The sequence below is a fragment of the Ochotona princeps genome, chromosome X (genome assembly GCF_030435755.1).
Source record: "Ochotona princeps isolate mOchPri1 chromosome X, mOchPri1.hap1, whole genome shotgun sequence".
NCBI classification, from domain to species: Eukaryota; Metazoa; Chordata; class Mammalia; order Lagomorpha; family Ochotonidae; genus Ochotona; species Ochotona princeps.
In genome coordinates this window covers 71,549,289-71,570,152 of record NC_080865.1, presented here as the reverse complement: position 1 = coordinate 71,570,152, position 20,864 = coordinate 71,549,289, and the positions used below count along the sequence as shown (strand labels likewise).

Sequence of the window (20,864 nt, the reverse complement as noted above, 5' to 3'; positions counted from 1 at the left end):
TATTTAAGATATGAATATTTAAAATATGAGTATTAAGTTAGAAGAGAGGAATTAGAACAGTTTTTAACAAAATACGCTAGGGAAGAAAGTAAGGGACATGGTGAGAAACAGAGGGGCTATGAGGTGGAGGAAAACTGTGGTTTGGGTTTTTTAATAAGAAACGAATTTCAAAGCAATTGTAATATCAAACATAGAAAGGAATGGAAGTATTTCTCATTGAGCAGTTTATCATTTCCTATCTACGGTTATAAAATAAGGGGGGATCTGATAAGCATAAGCAGAAAAGTAGAAGGTTGAATTTTAAGGTGAGCACAAAAGATATGAAAATAGTCATTTTGAAGATGAGTTAAAAAGAAAGCTGCATAGAGAGAGATTCCAGGTCAGTACCAAGAGCCAGGGTAGGATCAGAAGTCATAAATGCATGATTCAGTAACACCATCACCACTGGTGATGTCATTTTCCCCAGCAGGGATCTGCAACTGAAACACAGATGGTGCCTGACTTATGATGCTTCAGCTTAACAATTCTTTGTCTTTAAAACGATGAGAAAACAATACATAATCTGCAGAAACTATACTCGGAATTTGGGATTTTGACTTTATCAGCTAGCAAATGTAATACAATGCTTTTTTGCAATTCTGGGTGTTGCCCATGGTTCCAGTCAGTTACACAATCACAAGGGTAAACAACCAACCCTATACAGCATGCTGTGTTGCTAAGCTAGCATGTTCAATAGGTTAAATGTATTATATGCATTTTCCACCTTTTAACATTCCCTACAATCAGCTCATCAGCACGTAAGTCATGAAACATTTGTATAGGCAATGAAAAGGTGGGGATAGCTGAACCGATTCGGGCATGGAATTTTATCAGGTTCATGTAATATAGGATACTAGTGGCTAGGGAACCAAGGATACTGAAAGAGAACTGCTGAAGTGAGAAATCACAGACTCGAATAAGCTAAGGAAAAACTTTTGAAATGTGTGCATATAAAGGGCCTTCAGAAAGCTCATGTAAAAAACTATGCATGAATTTCAACAAAAATTTGCATCAAAATAAACATTTTCAATTCCATTTTCCACAAACTTTTTGAAGTCTCCTCTTAAGTGCTGGAACAGACCCAAGTGACTGTAAGCTAGTCCTTTTTCCCGAAAGCAAGCATTTTCAGGGAATATAAAGGACTCACCTCTCAGCAATATTTTTTGCAGACTGTAGAAACCGTGCCTGGTCATTTTCTTTCAGGATATGCTCAGCTTGGTTGATGAGGACTGTTGACCGTTCAAGACATTGGCGGCAATTAGCAACCTGCTGTGCCAACTTTCTCAGTTTCATAACCTTAAAGAAGTTGGCACCAAAAAAAAAATAAGATAAAGCTTAAAATACTTAATTAAAAGCAATAAAGCAACATGAAGAATATCTGATGCAGTGCTTCTAAAAATAATGTTTATTAACATCTTATGGCCCCTAACCATTCACCTGTTCTCTACTAACCACTAAGTCTGTCTTGTAAATTCCTCCCATCTACAGTTCGCTCCCACTCAGTAATACACTCTCAATTATCTACCTCCTCTTTCTATTAATAACATTAATGTTCCTGATTGTAAAAGCAATGCACACTCCTTATAAAACATTTAGAAAATAAAACATACAAAGGAACCTCTATAACCCCAGAGATCACCATTGTTCACATTTTATTTTTTCCCTCCTCTATACATGATATATATTATTATATATCATGTATATGCAGTGTTATCTTTTTCTTTAATAGGATCTACATTTCTGCATGTGTCTCTCCGTGTATCCATGCATACGTGTATGTCCACAAATCTGTATTCTTATAAACTGCAATCCTGCATTAGATAGAACCACCCAGCATGACACAAAGTATTGATCATCACTCTAGACTCTCATAATTTCTCAGGCTGCACACACAGCATGGGCTTATAATCACTAGCACTGGACAGAATGCCAAAAATCTAAAACTGTGTAACTGTAATGAGGCCCACACCTAACTTTGACCAAGATTTTCAGTTTCCAGGCTAGAAAGCTGGGAGTTTTCTCTGACTCCTTTCTCTTTTGTATTTAGTAAGTTGATGATTTCTATTACTTCCTTTCTAGTATCTCCTATTATGTTCTTCCCTTATATTTGTGCTGCTGACACTGCTTCAGGTCTTTAACAATTTATACTAAGGCTCATTCTATAAGCCTCAAAACGTGCTTCCTTGCCTTCCATATCAACACATTCTTATCTACCTTGCACACTTTGGCCATTTCAATAAGTTTTTCCTCTTCCTAAGACAAGCATGGCTTCTCAACACCTTTCAGAGTAAGCTCGAAAGTGGATAATCACGGTCCTTCCAAAAGTATGGCTAATATTTCTACCATTTTCCTTTTTTTTTTTTTAAGATGTAGGACATTTCCAACAGGCCAGAATAGCTACCATGTTTATTGAAATCACATCACTAGCCAAACATTGCTTATTTGTCTCTCCCAGCAACCTCATTTCATCTTGCTATTGCGATCCAAATTCAAACTGCAATCATGGGGATCAAATGCTGACATTTATAAATGTCATGGTATCCTGGAACACACTGAGGTACTATGTTTTACCTTTGTCTCTTTGATTTTGACAGCAATCATTTGCTTCCTTTGCTGGATGATTTCTACCAATTCGTCACATTCTTCCATGAGCTTTGCTTCATGCATAGCAGTATTCACCTGCCAAGAGAGTCCAGAATATTACACAGTGATTGCTGCCTTTGTCCCCTGCTGGTTCTAAAAGGTTTGGACTGACAGCTAAGCATGCACAACTTCTTCCATACCTCCCTCATAAGATCCACTCCTAGAAGAAGGGTAGAGATGATGATATTAATGATGCAAGGGCATTGAAGCACCACAGATAGGAAGCTCTCCGGACCTCTGGTAGATCATGATGGTTAATGGAAGGCTGGGCAGAAGGACAGATGAGATGGGGGCATGTTATTCCCACTGTGCAATTCCCTTTACTCCAGCACCCTGTCCTCCTGCTGTTCTTTTGGAATGAGGGTAAGGAGATTTTTGTATGTCAAGAAAAGTGAATCCTCCTCCACAGGCACAATAATAGTTAAATAATATTACAATAATACACGTCTACTGTCCTAACAAGAATATTTTCAGTTTTCCTTATTGCCTTCTAACTTATGAATCTATGAATGGGCAGATATATTTTCACGTTAAATATATGAACAGGTATGTATATTTTTTCACACATTGGTCATTATGTTCCAGGGGCTATTTCTCACCTTGGGCTGTCCAGTATCTGAATATCTGAACTATTTTAGGACACTGGCTACATCAAAAATATTTTTCAATGCAAAATAAAAAAGCCACTTTAAATCATACTCTTTTCATGGACTGATTTCTTCCTATCTCTAATCCTACTGACATTACATGGTACAGAGTACCCAAGGGAGCTAAACGTAGGGCAGAAGATCTTTGTGCTGCCCAAGCACAAAAGGAAAAGAAGAAGAAAAGAATTAACATCTGTTAAGTACTTAATGTCAAGCCCTTTATAAATGATTTTGTAGTTATCACAACAACTTGTATTTCTGTTTCACAGGTGGGGGAAACTGGGGTTTGGGAAATTTTAGTGGCTACCTCGAAATCACTTAGCTAGTCAGTGGTAAAACCAGAATTCAAACCGAGTTCTGTCAAGTGAAACCCCTGGGCTGGCTGGGTGGGCAGACGAGGTTCAGATCCATTTCAGCAGCACACAGAGCAGACACACAGGGAAGCACAATCACTCCAACAGTCTATTCAGGGATCACTCGAGCAGAGCTCTAGAAGGCTGAGGAATAGACAATGGGTTATTCAATAGCATCAAAACTCAAGGGGCTAGATGTGCTTCATTTGCAAGCTAATGCTGCATTTATAGTCGGGTTCCTCTTCCTATCCCAACCCCAGAAAAATATTTATTCCTGGACGCTGTTTACCCCATCTCTCATCCACAAAGGTCCCGTATGGATAATTTTCTTTGCTGCTTAACCAAAATGACATGTTTGTCGCTGAGTGACAGCTGAATTTTGCTTTATTTCCACTTTCCAGGGAGTGAGCCATAATAAGCTGCTTTTCATTCTGAATGAACAGTTCCACACTGGCCATTCTACTTTTTTTTTTTTCCCTCAGAACTCTCTCCCTTTCCCTAAATGGGATCTACCTTTCCAAGGCAGATATCTTATCATCTTAAGGAACAAGAGATTTATCTAGTTCCCCCTGAGTCCCTGCTTAGAGTATGTAGAAACTTAAGATACTTCCCTTCTATAGTTCCTTTTTGAGTCTACTGCTGGTGTACAGTACCCTGTTGTTTCATACTAACTTTATAAAGCACTCACTATATGTCAGGCACTGCCCTAATCAGATTACACACATCAGCATTTTCAAACCTCAACACAGCCCTGGGAGACAGATATTTGGCAGATGAGAAAACGAGTATACACAGACTCAGTGACTTGCTCAAGACTAACCATCTAGTAGCGGCAGTGAAGGGACTGGGACTCACACCTTTAACGATTTCCTATACCACCTGTGCATCCTGGTGTACCAACATCTCTGTCTATAGTTTGCAAAATCATTCTCTCTTTTGCATCATTCATCTTCATCCTCTCATCCCTTTCTCAGCCACTTCAAAATCCTTATTGTTTCTCCTAGAGTGCCACGTGCTTTTCAGGTTCTGTGTCTTCCCACAAGATTCTCCTAAGTATAGAAAGTCATTCCCATTTTCATTTACTGAGCAAACACCTACTTATCCTTTAAGACTCTACTTAATGATCACACTATTGGGCCCAGAGTGGTGCCTCAGTAGCTAAATCCTCGTCTTACACAGGCCAGAATCCCATACAGGCACCATTTCTGGTCCTAGCTACTTCATTTCCCATCCAGCTCCCTGTTTGTGCCCTGGGAAAGCAGAGAATGGCCCAAAGCCTTGGGACACTGCACTTGCATGGGAGACACAGAAGAACCTCCTGGCTTCGGATCAGCTCAGTTCTGGCTGCCACAGCCACTTGGGGAGTGAACCAGTGGGGAGAAGATCTTCTTTCTGTATAAAATGTGCCTTTCAAATAAAAATAAATAAAATTTTTAAATTTTCTTTAAATAATGACCTCATGGGCCTGGTGCGATACCCAAGTGGCTAAATTTTCACCTTGCATTTGCCAGGACCCCATATGGGCATCGAATCATATCCCAGCTGCTCAACTTCCCATCCAGCTCCCTGTTTGTAGCTTGGGAAGGCAGTAAAGCATGGCCCAAAGTCTTAGGACTCTGTACCTGCTCCTGGCTCCTGGCTTTGGATTGGCTCAGCTCCAGTCATTGTTGCCATTTGGGGAGTGAACCATAAGAAGGAGGATCTTTGTTTCCTTCTCTCTGTAAATCTGCCTTTTCAAGAAATATAAATAAATCTTTTAAAAAAAATCGTCCTGGAGACTGACAGACACATGAAAGCGGTGGACACAACAGTGTGGTGCTGCAGTGACTAATACCCCAGTGGCATTCAGTGAGTGGTGATCTGAACTCCATCAGCAGCTGGAACTTCACCAGCAACAAGGTGGTAAGGGACATTCACCGGGAGTTCAGGAGGTGAACCCAGACAAAGAACTGCCCATCCTGCTGGTCTGTTTGATTTGACCAGGAGAAGAGACAGAGCAGCAGATCCCAGACAGGCAGTGTGTGGGAACAGGGTGGATTTCACAACCCAGTCCACACCCTAGAGCTGTATTGGCCGCCATTTTGTTTAAAGAGGCAAGAGCAATGGACAGTAGCACATGTACTGAGCTGAGAGTGAACTCATTTCTCGCTCAGTGAACTGCAACAACATGGAATCCTACAGGTTCCACCCAATATAGATCTGGGTAGTCTCTAGACCTGATGGGCAGCAGATCAAGAACTCTAGTAGTGGGCCTGGCGGCATGGCCTAGCAGCTAAAGTCCTCGCCTTGAATGCCCCGGGATCCCATATGGGCACCGGTTCTAATCCCAGCAGCTCCACTTCCCATCCAGCTCCCTGCTTGTGGCCTGGGAAGGCAGTCGAGGACGGCCCAAGGCTTTGGGACCCTGCACCCATGTGGGAGACCCGGAAGAGGTTCCTGGTTCCCGGCTTCGGATCGGCACGCATCTGCCCGTTGCGGCTCGCTTGGGGAGTGAATCATCGGACGGAAGATCTTCCTCTCTGTCTCTCCTCCTCTCTGTATATCCTGGCTTTCCAATAATAATAAAAATCTTTAAAAAAAAAAAAAGAACTCTAGTAGTGATACATCTACTATGTAAGTATGGTGTGGCAAAGGCTTTAAGACTTCAGGGACAAGACCGTGCATGCACTGAGCTGGGAGCTAATTCACTGAGTTAGCTCACTAGTCTCACACGGAAAATAATACTGACTATGCCATCGTATAGGTAAAAAGAGGTCTGTGTAACCCTCACACGTAAGAGCCAACAGGATCTAGCAAGATCAGCACCACCATTAACCTAGTTACGTAGGACAGCTGGTGTCTTCCCTAATTCCTGGGAACTACACCAACCAAAAGTGGGAGAAAGTTGTACAGACAATGGGGCAGCCTCAGCACGGAATCACAGGAGATGGAGAGTGGTGAGCCAGGAGCTGGGGTTACAGAGACCATGGTGGAAATCTAATATAAGAATCCAGACCTGAAACGCATTGGAGGGAGTGGCACAAGTGACGGCAAACAAAGAGCCATGTACCAACTGCAATAAGTAAAATCAAACTGCAGACTTAGGGGTGAGAGAGCTTCGAAACTTGCCCCAAGGAGAAGAATCTGCTAACCAGAAGTACAATGACCAAGAGCAAAAGAAGAGACAGAGGCACAATGAATATTACTGAAGACTCCCTGCAAAGGAGCAAAAGTCTTTGCCAACCTTAGAGTTAACTCAGGAATACATCAAGAAAATGGGGGATACAGAATTCAAAACACTTGTTATAAAACTTCTTATCAACAACAAGAATCACATAACACAGGAGCTCAAGGAACTTAAGGAATGTGTCACACAGAAAATGAATCAAATGAAAGCTGTTGTATCAGAAATTAAGAATACAGTGGAACAAATTAAAAGTACAGTGGAGAGTCTCCAATATAGAATGAATGAGGCAGAAGAAAGAATCTCAAATTCGAAGTTATTTCCTGTCACCAGGGGGAAACAAACAAAAAGCTGGAAGCAGAGCTGCACCGAGCTAAAAAGTGTATTGAAGAATTGAAAGACACAATTAAAAGGCCAAATATAAGAGTTATGGGACTCTCAGAAGGTGCAGAAAGAGAAACTAGGATTAAAGGTGTATTCAATGCAATAATAAGGGAAATTTTCCCTAATCTAGAGAAAGAATTGGAAAACAACATCCAGGATGGGCACAGAACTCCCAATACGGTTGACCAAAAGCAATCTTCACCAAGACACATGATTATCAAGCTCTGTTCTATAGGACATAAGAAAAATGTGCTTAAATGTGCACACGGAAAAAAATCAACTGACATATAAAGGAATGCCAATTAAAATCACAGTTGATCTCTCACAGGAAACTCTATAGGCCAGAAGAGAATGGAGTGACATATTCCAGATTCCAAAAGAAAAAAAAAATTGTCAGCCTAGGATAACGTATCCAGCAAAGCTTTCCTTTGTCTTTGAAAATGAAATAAAATTCTTCCACAGTAAAGAAAATCTCAAAGAATATGACTCTTTCAAGCCTGCCCTACAAATGATACTTAAATGTGTTCCTTTGACAGAGAAAAGGAATAGAACCCACCAAAACCAAAGGCCAATGTGAAGAACATCCCAGTAAAATAACAACAGAAGACTAACCAATGAACAATCCATTGCTAAATGACAGGACCAAATTACCACCTATTCATATTAACTCTGAATGTAAATGGCTTAAACTCATCAATCATAGATTAGTATGTCATAGATTAGTAGACTGGATTAAAGACAAAAACCCATCTATTTGTTGCCTATAGGAAACATATCTCACCAACAAAGATCAGCAGAAACTATATATCACGGATTTTGACTTTTTTGTTAGTTTCACCTCTTCAAAACACTTTCTTGTGATTAAATTCTTCAATGACTCATAGATCATACAGTAGCATCATTTTCTTCAAGAAGGTTCTTGGTTTTCTTTTTCATTTCTTCAATGACACATTAGTTATTCAGTAGCATGCTATTTAACTTCATAGCGTTGTTAATTTCTTTTTCTTCCTGTTGTTGATCTTGTTTTGCGGCTTTTCATTTACGGGGATGCATAGTAACTGTGTAATGGAGACTATCATATCTAGTAGCATGTCATTTAACTTCATGGCATTGTAAATTTTTATTTTTCTAAATTTCTATTTTTCATCCTGTTGATTTTGTATTGTGGCTTTTCATTTAAGGGGATGTACAGTAACTGTGTAAAGGAGACTATCATATCCCAATGAAACTGTTTACTATTTCTTGACAATAGGATGCTGGACTCTCTGCCACTGTCCATGCCCACAATAATGGACATATGACTGTTTATGAAGAACTATACTATAGTAATGATATAGAGTAACTCAGGGAGGGTAAAGAGGCAAGGTAATCCCAGGGTCTGTGGAACTGTATCATAAAATAATAATAACATTAATAATAATAATAATAGTAAAATTAAAAAATAATTGTCACTATTGTGACTTTTCACATCTTCCTGGACACAAGTAATTAGTCTATTTGTATTCTCATAGAACTTTATATTTAATTCAATAAAAGCACATACTACCTTATAGCATAGTGATTGTACTAGTCTATCTTTTTTCCTTAAACATGAGCTCTGGAGGCCACGGATGGTGTCTTATTTGGCTCTGTCTTATTTGGCATAATAACTGGTACATAGTAGATGCTCAGTAAATACTTATTTGACAAAACTGCATGAAGGGAAAGTATCTCAGTGATTGATATATGTCCACTTGGTTATCTAAGTTATCCTAAACTCAATTTTACCTCCCAGTATCCACCTCTGATTTCCTATGTTTTATGAATTCTACTATCATCAATGCAGTCACCCACGTGCAATAATTCTAACTTATACTTGTTCCTTGTCTCCCGCATAAATCTTCAATAGTTCTTTCTCTTTTTTTCAGTGTCACCACAGTTCTTCTGGTAAGCAATACAGTGAAGATCCTGATTTGAGAACTGAGGAAGCTGAACCACTTAGTGCCCTTTGGCATTATTGTTACAAAGTCTCTTTCACCGACCCCTACTTCCAGAATATCTCCAGTTTTGAAAAAGGCTTATTTATTTTTATTGGAAAAGCAGATTTACAGAGAGGAGAGACAGAGAAAGAGAGAGAGAAAGAAATCTTCCATCTGCTGGTTCATTCTCAAATGGCCACAATGGTCAGAACTGAGCTGATTCAAAGGCAGCAAGCCAGGAGCTTTTTCTGGGTCTCCTATGTGGGTGCAGGGCCTGAAGGCTTTGGGCTGTCCTCTGCTGCTTTCCCAGGCCATTTGCAGAGAGCTGGATTGAAACAGAGAAGCCAGGACATGAACCAGTGCCCATGTGGGATGCCAGGGCTTGCATGTAGAAGATTAGCATGATGAGCCACTATACTGTCCCCAAGAATATTTCCTTTGCCACTCATCCTCATAAGGTGTTTTATACCCTGAAGCCAGGGAAAAATCATCACCATTCTTAGCATCAAACATATATTACCATATTTTGCATGCAATGTATTATCTGAAAGCTCTCCCCTGCATAAATTTGAAATCTGGATAGGGAAGAACAACATATTTATAAAACAAATTAGTGGGGCCCAACGTGGTGGCCTAGCGGCTAAAATCCTCGCCTTGAACAGGCTGGGATCCCATATGGGTGCCGGTTCTAATCCCAGCAGCTCCACTTCCCATCCAGCTCCCTGCTTGTGGCCTGGGAAGGCAGTCGAGGACGGCCCAAAGCTTTGGGACCCTGCACCCACGTGGGAGACCCAGAGGAGGTTCCTGGTTCCCAGCTTCAGATCGGCATAGCACCAGCCGTTGCGCACACTTGGGGAGTGATTCATTGGATGGAAGATCTTCCTCTCTGTCTCTCTTCCTCTCTGTATATCTGACTTTGTAATGGAAATAAATAAATCTTTAAAAAAAGAAAAAAAATTAGTCAAGTTCAACACCAAATGAGTTTAGCCGGTGCAATGGCTCAATTGGCTAATCTGCCAGTAAACACTGGTACCCCATATAGGCACAGATTTGTGCCTTGGCTGCTTCACTTCCCATCCACCTCCCTTCTGATGATCTAGGAAAGCTTCTGGGGATGGTCCAAAGCCTTGGGACCCTGACGCCATGTGGGAGACCTGAAAGAAGCTCCTGGCTCCTGGCTCCTGACTCTTGGCTTCAGATCAGCTCAGTTCCGGCCGATACTGCCACATGGGGAACAAACCAATGAACAGAAGATCTTTCAGTCTCTTCTTCTCTATGTAAAGCTGTCATTCCAATAAAAATAAATAAATAAATAGGATATAATCTATGAAAATCAAAAGGAAAGACCCTTGCCATTTGGGAAGTATCTTAATGAAAATGGGTTTGGATTGAGTGTTGAAAGTGAATAAAGCTTAGAATAAAATGGTGGGAAGAAGGGAGATTTCAAACAAAGTAAATGAGATTACATTTTATTCTTTAGGCATTATAGTATTTCTGAAAAATATTTTTGAGAATAGTCATAGTTTATACCTTTGTAAAAAAGAAATAAAGTAGGATTATTCTGATGGGGTCAATGGTGCATTTGAGGATGATTTAAGAAGGCTATTGTGATGTGAGTGATTCTAGAGGAGGATAATAGGAATAGAAAGGAAAGGTCAAACATGAGAAGCATTTCCTTGCTCAGACAGACAGCTTCTTGAGGAACAGCTCTAGGCCAACTTGTTCCTCCCACTGGCACAATGCTTTACAACAAACACTTAAAAAAAAAATCCTGGATTGATTTGGCACAGCAAAAGCAAAAACAAAAACACGCCAAACACTAAAAATATATAATCTAGTAAATATATTTTGCAAAGAAAGATGTAGATCAAAATGAAAGAGTTGGATGGGAAAGGGCGTTTTGGACAGACACAACACAGGAAGATAAAATAACCAAGTACAACTAGTAGAGCAGAAAAGCTGGCTCCAGAGGCAAAAAAAAAAAAAAAGCTCAAACTGAAGGTAAAGCAGCGACATTAAAATTTTTCCATGTCAAGAAGCAATCCAAAAGGGCAGGGTCCTTAAGAGTTTTCCAGACAGGAAATACTCCGGGGAAGAAACGGTCTTCATGATGTGAATTAAAACATCTCAAATTACTTGGAAGGCCCTTGTAATTCCGGGTATTTTCCTTGCTTGCAGTTGTGTTTAAAAAAGGCCATGAGGTATTGCACTTACTTATTAACTTTTAGTTGAAAATAACTGAAGTTATCTTGATAAATGTTCTGGGTTAGTTGGGTGGGTGGGTGAAGGAGTGAATGGGTGATGGAAGATTCCAGCTCTTGCTTTGACCTTTGCTCTGTGTTTTGCATTAGTGGATTTGGTTATATGGCTTTCTGTGATTGGGAAAAAAAATATGCCTCTTTCTTAAAAATACTAGAAAGGCAATCTTGGCAACCTACCTGTATAAATCCACGCACCCCACAAAGAGGCAATTTGTGATACTTAAGATTAAAACCTCTCAGCCTCAGTCTTCCAAGACATTGACACTAAAATACGTAGGCCTCCCTGGGAAATTTCCAGGTCCTCTTCTCTGCTTCACAGTCTTTTACTTTCTTCTCAGATGGTGCAAGAATCGGACTTGACATTTCTTTCCAACTGCCCATCTTACTCTAGTTCTTGAAGTTCTATCCTACCTCCCAACCCAAAGGTTTACTACAGAGTAAGACTTGCTCCTCCCCAATTTCCACCCTTTCCTGATGCAAATACACAAGTCTCTGATGAAAAAAAAAGTCACATTGCTGCCCACTACAAAGAACTAAATATGTGGGAGCTCACCAGACACAAGTCACAAAATTTCAAGAAAAAGCTCCTTTCAGGAAGCTTACTTGGTAGTTGTTTTGGAGATCTCCCATATGCTCACTGTATGGGTCTTTTATTACTGATTCTAAAATTCATCAACCTTCCCTTCAACACCCTCCTGGGAGACATCCCCAGCTGAATCCCCCTCCATCTAAATCACATTCATCAGTCCTGTGGGATACTATACAGGAAGTTAGAAGGCTCTAAAATTTGCTCTTCAGGCTTAGAAACAGAGGTTGCAGATACAAAAATATTTTAAAAGCTTATGAGAAAATGGAATTAAGAGATAAACTTACTTCATGCCAAAATAATTGAAATCTATGCATAGTCTTTCCAGAATATGTATTTCCATGAACTTTCTGAAAAAACCCTCATATGCACTGATTTAAAAAAAAATTGCCCCAGGAGCCTGTATTATGGCATAATGGAGTGAGCTGCAGTTTGGAACCCTGGCATCCCATATGGGCACTGGTTGAGTCCTGTACGCTCCACTTCTGACCCACCACCCTGCTAATGGGCCTGGGAAAGCAATGGAAGATGGTCAAGTCCCTGATCCTCTGCACCCACATGGGAGATGTAGACTGAAGCTCCTTATTCCTAGCTTTGGTACGGCCTAGCCACAGGCATTGGTTCAATAACATTTTATTTAAGAGCCAAGTTGAGAAAGAAAGGTTCAGGCCTAGAGTGGGAGGGCAAAACAAATTTCCTGCTGTCTAGTTTGGCTTAGGTTTACTCAGGTGAACCACCCCATCTTCTCAAACTCCATAAAATCGGAGTAAAGAGGCTGAGCTGGGCTTTATTCACACCTACAGTTGTTTTCTGTGCAAACTATATGTGAAGGAAAAGTGAGAGGTAGGTTAGATAATTGATGAATTATCAAGAAGCTATTATGAACAGTCATGTCACCTAACCGAGCTGCAAGGAATTCATTACTTTCTTACAATGACACACTCAAAAAACAAACAAAAAACCACACAAGGTTTATAAAGCAGACATAGCACTCACTGTGGCACCATAAAAGCTAAGTTGCTAACTCAGATAATTCTCTCTCTCTCTCTCTCTCTCTCTCTCTCACACACACACACACACACACACACTACACCACCAGCACCACCATGTCCAGCATGTCAGCCCTGTTGTATCAGGAATATTCAGATGTCTTGAAGAAGAGAAGAAACAATATTCTTTTCTGCTTTCTAAAGCAAAACATTGTAGTGCTGCTGGAAAACAGTCCTACTACTTTCACATTAAAATAACGAAAAGCAGGGTGAGCATTTGGTAAACCAGTTTAGACACTGCTTAGGATGCCTTTGTCCTATATCCAACAGTGTAAGTTCAAGTCCTGGCTCCACTTCTTTTTTTTTTCTTTTAATTTATTTATTTTTATTGGGAAGTCAGGTTTACAGAAAGAGAAAGACAAAGTGAAAGATCCTCTATTCACTGATTGACTCTCCAAGTGGCCACAGTCGCTAGAACTAAGCTGTTCCAAAGCCAGAAACCAGGAGTCAGGAATTCCTCTGGGTCTCCCACATGGTTGCAGGGTCCCAAAACCGTGGGCCATTCTTGACTGCCTCCTCAGGTCACAAGCAGAGAGCTGGATGGGAAGTGGAGCAGCTGGGACACAAAACAGTGTCCATATGGGATTTCAGTGCATGAAAGGTGAGGATTTAGCTAGTAGGCTACTGTACTGGGCCCTCCACTTAAAAAAAAAAAGCTTTATTTTTATTTGAAGGCAAAGCTACAGAGAGGAGAAACAGAGATTTTCTACCTACTGGTTCACTCCCCAAATGACCACAACCACAGGAGGTAGGCCAGTCAGAAGCTGGGAGTCTGGAGCGTCCTCTGGGTCTTCCACATGGGTATAAGAGCCCAAGGACTTGAGGCATTCTTCATTCCCTTTCAGCGCCATTAGCAGGGAACTGAATCAGAAGTGAGGCAGGTTTCGCCTGCCATACCACAGAGCTGGTGGCCACCTGGCTCTACCTTTTTTTTTAGGTTTATTTTATTGCTATTAAAAAGCCAGATATGCATAAAGCAGGAGAGACAGAGAGGAAGATCTTCTGTCCATTGATTCATTTCCCAAGTGGTAACAACAGCTGGATTTGAGCTGATCCGAAGCCAGGAGCCTGGGGCCTCTTCCGGGTCTCCCGCATGGGTGCAGGGTCCCAAGGCTTTGGGCCATCCACCACTGCTTTCCTAGCCCACATGCAGGAAGGAAGCTGAATGAGAAGTGGGGCTGCCGGGATTAGAACCAGCGCCCATATGGGATCCCGGCGTGTGCAAGGCGAGAACTTTAGCTGCTAGGCTACTGTGCCGGGGCCCTTGACTTCACTTCATAGTTTAGCTTCCTGTTAATGAGCACGCTGGGAGGCACCAGGTGACAGTTCAAGTACATGTGCTCCTGTCACCCACGTGAGGAACCCAGACTGAGTTCCTAATTCTTGCCTTCAACTTGGCCCAAGTCTGGCTTTGCAGACATCTGGAGAGTGAAGCAACAGATAGCATGCGCTCACTCACACGCTGTCCTCTCTCTCTCTCTCTCTGTTTTTTAAATAACATGAAAATAAATTTTTAAAAAGAAAAAAAAGACAAAGAATCAGCTGTTTAAAAATGGCTTTTTTGTTTATTTCTTCCATTTTGGAGAAGGTGGTCAATTAAAGGAACGAGGAATGTGGGAAGCTATTAATAGGACTTGAGGCCCCTGTTCTGAAACAGCTGCAGCTTAGAGAGCACAAAAATTACTTAGGCTTAATTTAGCAGTCCATGACCTTTGATGCCTCCTTTCATTCATTTATTTTCTGACAGTGGGAAGGGTGAGAAATTGGTGGAAGACAGGTGTGTGGGACACAGATGTTTGAAGTCAGAAAAGTGGTATCGATGGGGAGGTGGCAGCCACACCATCTCTCGAAGTATAAACAATCTCAGGGAATTGGATGCAGTGCTTCATGCTGACTGCAAGACACGTTTCCTGTCAGCCTCAGCTGTGAGAAGAATATATAATAGGTAACACTTGTATATATAGTGCTCGCCACATGCTAACAATTGATTCATATATTTTGATTCATGTTCTTCCACGGATCCTGCCCGACAGACACTATTATTATCATTCTCATTCAACAGGAGAAATAGAAACATATAAGTTAACATAACTTGCTCGAACTCGTGCAGCTAGCAAATGGCAGTCAGGATTTGCACCTAGGCAGTATGTGAGAGATACCGAGACCGAGATAGATGGAGAGAGGCTGTGCTCACAAACACACACGTCCCCCCTGTTAAGAGTTGCCTTGCAAGAAAATCACATTCCCTAGAGTTAATGATTCACCAATATTTTGTGCTATCTCCTTCTTTTTAGGAAAAAAATTTACATGGACTAGAAATGCATATTATGTGACGTTCAGAAAATAGATAGTGCATATATGTGTATATGCATATGCATATATTCCATGTTTATTTTATCCTGAGTCTGCTAACAAAAAATAATACAGAGAGAGAATGAAGACACTTGCGCTCCGTGTACTGCACGTGGCCTACTAATTAATGACTACGCCATCTGACAGCTCCATGTTGGTTTTGGAGTTCTGTCTCCTCAGGTATCAGACCAACAAATCTGTATAGTCTTAGGATTCATTATTGCCTCCTTTCCATAAGATTTTTGCATATAAGATAACTAAAATAAAACAAAAGAGAAAAAAAGATATGACTGAGGTTTCCCATCTGGCATTTAGTGTAAATTGCTATAAAAGTCTACATGAAATGAGGCCTAAACCTCCACCCTTTATCACTTCAGAATCATGGAATTACTGTATCTGGAGAAAAACAAGAGATCGCTGAGTCCCACTTCCTCACTTTACTCAAGGCCTGAGAGAGGAGTATGCAGTATCAGAGCAATGAATGGCGAGGCAAGTCTAGAGCCAGCATTTATTTATTTACCTCTCTGAAGCTATGAAACTCTCTAGTCTTCATCCTAAAAATACACACACAGAGACAGAAAAGTTAACCTAAATGGTCCCAAGCAGTTTTCTTTGAATTAGCCAAAAACAGGGGGAGAAAACTTCATTTAGGTCACCGATGAACAAATTGTGCAATACCCAAACAGTGGAAGAGTACTCCACATTTAAAAATTAAAAAAAAACAAAAAACAATACACCTAATTGCACTGAATCTCAGAAGAATTAAGGTGAGTGTCATAAGCAAATCACAATGTTTTACATAACGTATGATTCCATTTACATAGCACACTGGAAATGACAAAAGCATGGTTGCTAAGGAATAGACCAGTGGTAGCAAGAGGGACAGACAAGACTCTAAAGAGGTAGTACGAGGAAGTGGTTTTGTGATGATGTAATTTTGTGCCAAGTCTGGTGGTGATTACAAGAACCTATACGTGAGAGAAAATTAGCAGAAGCACACCACCCCACACACGATCTAAGTGTGGGTACATGTAAAAACTGCTGAAACTTCAGGGAGGCTGGGGGTTCACTGTCAGTTAATGGCAGTGAGGTCAGGTAAAATGGCACTTGTGGAACATTTAGGCCAATAGTATGTGGTAACTGTTTTTAGTCTAGCAATTTCTATGTCAAATTTATTTCAAGAGAAAAAAAATTTTTTTAAAAGAAAACCCTTCTGAAGTCCCACTAGTTTTAGGCAGCCCTGGAAAACTGAAATTTCTGTCATTTTCAGAAGCTTGAAGTAGCACATTTCAGGCCTTTGGTCAGAAGGCATTCTCTCTCTGTCCCTCCTGCTGACAGACACAGGCACACATACCCTCCTGTGAGCCTACCTTTTACCCGTGTCATTTAGGCTGCCTAATAAAAATACATAATTGTTGAATTCTGTCTCCTCTGACTAGAATGTAAACTGCTTTGTTCTCTTCACTGCTGTATCTTCAACATCCACAATCGTATTTGGTAGGTACCCCGAAGGTGCTCCATAACTAGTCTTTTTTAATGGAAGAAAGTGTGTTGGTTCTACAATAAAGATGTAATAATAATAAAAATACTAAAACAACTGTGGGGCTGGCATTGTTGCATAGTGGGTAAAGCTGCCAGCACCATGTTACAAGGGCACTGGGTCAAGTCCTGACAGCTCTGCTTCTGATCCAGCTCTGTGCTAATACAGCTGGGAAAGCAGTGGGAGATAGACAAGTGTTTGGGCCCCTGCACCCCTATGGGAGACCAACATGGGATTTTTTGCCTAACCCAGCTGTAGCTGTTAGGAACATTTGGGGAAGTGTGCCAGGGCACAGAATCTCTCTCCTCTGTGTGTGTGCTTCTTTGTCACTGCCTTCCAAATAAATACATACGCACATAAAAATTTCAGAAAAAAAATATTGTCTGGACTGAACATATACACTCTTTTCCTGCTATTGTTCCCTAAACAATAAAGTATGACTAGTATTTACATGGCATTTACATTGTATTAGATATTGTAAATAATCTACAGATGTTTTAAAGCTCATGGGAGGGTGTGCTTAGGTTATATCTCTACTCCTGAATAAAAGCAGGCTCCCAATAAAACTTCTAACTATACCTAGACAACAAAATGCCAGACTCTCGGGCCCGGCATGGTGGCCTATCGGCTGAAGTCCTCATCTTGAACACACCAGAATCCCATATGGGCGCCGGTTCCAATCCCGGCAGCTCCACTTCCCATCCAGCTCCCTGCTTGCAGCCTGGGAAAGCAGTCAAGGATGGCCCAAAGCCTTGGGACCCTGCACCCATGTGGGAGACCCAGAAGAGCTCCTGGCTCCCGGCTTTGGATCCGCACAGTACCAGCCATTGTGGTCACTTGCGGAGTGAAATCAATGGACAGAAGATCTTCCTCTCTGTCTCTCCTCCTCTCTATATATCTGACTTTACAATAAAAACAAATAAATCTTTTAAAAAAGAAAGAATGAGAACCAGTTGTTTAAAAAAAAATGCCAGACTATCATTGCTTATTCCTACAGTGTCATAACCCTTGTGAAAATCAATGCTGGAGTCAAGAGTACAGCTGAAGGACTGTATTACCGTAAAACACAGGGACAATGAGGAGGAGAGAGGCAAGTGGGGGAGGGAGGAAGCCATATACCGGTAAAATTGTGAAACAGAAAATAAGAATCTTTAAAAAGTGTAAAAAGGGCCCGGCGGCGTGGCCTAGCAGCTAAAGTCCTCGCCTCGAACGCCCCGGGATCCCATATGGGCACCGGTTCTAATCCCGGCAGCTCCACTTCCCATCCAGCTCCCTGCTTGTGGCCTGGGAAAGCAGTTGAGATTGGCCCAAAGCCTTGGAACCCTACACCAGCGTGGAAGACCCGGAGGAAGTTCTTGGCTTCAGATCGGGGCAGCTCTGGCAGTTGTGGTCACTTGGGGAGTGAATCATAGGACGGAAGATCTTCCTCTCTGTCTCTCCTCCTCTCTTTGTATATCTGACTTTGTAATAAAAATAAATCTTTAAAAAAAAGTGTAAAAAAAAACAGAAATTTGAGCATACTTAGACTTAGATTTTGTTATTTTTGAAAGAGTCCTGGAACCAACCAACCCCAGAAAGATGGACAATTTTATCATGTCAGTTTTTTTCATTACATGGCACAAATTTCCCTTGCATTTTTTATTTACACAATTACTCAAAAGAACTGATAAGTCATTCAAACACTGCTAGCTAAATTCTGAAATACTGAAAGACATGTTTGTATAGCAATGTAGGCCCTTGGAGACCGCACATTCTGTAATGTTTCCTTTCTCAACGTCAACAGAAAGCGATCTTTCTTTTTTTTTTTTTAAACGTACACGGTCACATTTTTTTTTAAGATTTATTTATTTTATTACAAAGTCAGATATATATAGAGGAGAAACAGAGAGGAAGATCTTCCGTCCGATGATTCACTCCCCAAGTGAGCCGCAACGGGCCGGTGCGCGCTGATCCTATGCCGGGAACCTGGAACCTCTTCAGGGTCTCCCACGCGGGTGCAGGGTCCCAATGCATTGGGCCGTCCTCGACTGCCTTCCCAGTCGACAAGCAGGGAGCTGAATGGGAAGTGGAGCTGCCGGGATCAGAACCAGCGAAGCTAGGTAATTAGTGGCACTTTGTTTACTCACCCTTACGATAAGGTTGCACTTACAACAGCTAGCCACCAGAGGGTAGTGTTTATTCAATCATTTTTTCCCTCTGTCATGCAAATCATGTGCTGGGTATAAAACAATCTTTATGACACACTACTTGCCTGCAGAATGTATTCCGGGGGGGGGGGGGGGGCGACAAAGCAATAGATAGAAGTACAATTGGGGCCGGCGCTGTGGTACAGCAAGTGAAGGTACCATTTGTGACACCTGAATCTTATGCTGAATTGATATTTGAAGTCTAAGCTGCTCCGCTCCTGATCCAGCTCCCTAATGCTCCTAGGAAGGCAGCAGAGGATGGGCCAAGTGCTTTGGATCCCTGCTATCCATGTGAGAGACAAGGATGCAGTTTCTGGCTCCTGGCTTTTTCCTGACCTCACCTCTGCTATTGTAGCCATTTGAGAAATAAACCAGCAGATGAAAGAAATCTATTTCTCTCACCCTCACTTTCTCTGTCATTCTGCCTCTCAAATAAATAAAATAAATCTTCCTTAAGGAAGAAATCTTATGATGAAAGTGTGCACAAACTGCTCTGGGCACCCTGATGGGGATTACCTGAACAAATAAAGAGAGTTGGGGATAGAGGCAGCCAGTGATGGCTTCCTGGATGGGAGGATTTCCGAGCTGAGTCTTGAGGGTCAATCGGTAGTTAGCCAGAAGAAAGGTAAGGAGTGTAAGTACTGACAGGACAAGTGCCATACCCACAGCTATGGCCCAAGAAAGAAACGTGTGTAAATATTTGTGGAGCAAAGTACAGAGTGCAGGTGACAGAAGAGCATGCTAGAGTAGGAAGGATATAGTCCAAATCATGATGGATCCTATGAAACTTTATCTTAGCGGTACTGGGTAGGCACTGAAGTGTTTGTACTAAGGAAGTAAAATGATGGGTCTTATATTTTAGAAAATTGATTCCCACAGAAATGTAGAAATACACAGTTGAGGGGAAGGATGAACCAGGTAAGGAGCTAGTGTTTCTGGAATGAATGTTGCAAAGCCATGGTCACTGCCTTTGTGAATCTAATAGGTCAATGTGATCATGAGGATCCAATATGGCGGAGTGTTACAAAGGTATGCACAGATGCTCTGCCCAAGTTCACACAACTAGTAGATAGCAGAACCAGTACCAGAACCCATCCCTACTGTTTCCTAGTCTAGAGATTTTTTTTTATCCAAAGCCACCTTTTTCAACTATGGAATTAGAGAAGAGGAGATGAAAACCCAGCTTCTGGGCCCGGCGCAACAGCGTAGTGGTTAAAGTCCTCACCTTCCATTCCTGGGATCCCATATGGGCACCGGTTCTAATCCCGGCAGCCCCACTTCCCACCCTGCTCCCTGCTTGTGACCTGGGAAAGCAGTGGAGGATGGCCCAAAGCCTTGGGACCCTGCACCTGTGTGGGAGACCCAGAAGAAGCTCCTGACTCCTGGCTTTGGATCGACTCAGCTCCAGCCATTGCGTCTGCTTGGGGAGTGAATCATCAGACATAAGATCTTCCTTTCTGTCTCTCTTCCTGTCTGTATATCTGACTTTCCAATAAAAACAAATAAATCTTAAAAAAAAAAAAAGACAGCTTCAGAATGGACTGTGGAGACCACGCTGTACACAAGTCTGACATAAACACTTTTCCCCAAGGTCTCTGTGGCAGACTGATTCAGCATCCCAATTTTCTCTGTATGCAGACAGAGCCAGGAATCTCCACTGGGAAGGCCAAGAAAAGTCTAATCCCGACACTTATGGTAAAGAC

At 41.6% G+C, this 20,864-nt stretch overlaps 1 protein-coding gene across 2 annotated transcripts in view; it reads right to left on the bottom strand.

Moving 5' to 3' along the window:
* Positions 1-20,864, bottom strand: part of MID2 (midline 2) — a 103,496-nt gene that overhangs the window by 25,178 nt on the left and 57,454 nt on the right. For both annotated transcript variants that reach the window (XM_036497808.2, XM_004590177.3), the window contains exons 4-5: positions 2,611-2,718; positions 1,187-1,335 (exon numbers count right to left, since the gene is read on the bottom strand). In XM_036497808.2, coding sequence (XP_036353701.1) covers positions 1,187-1,335; positions 2,611-2,718 — 257 coding nt within the window. The remainder of the gene's footprint in view (positions 1-1,186; positions 1,336-2,610; positions 2,719-20,864) is intronic.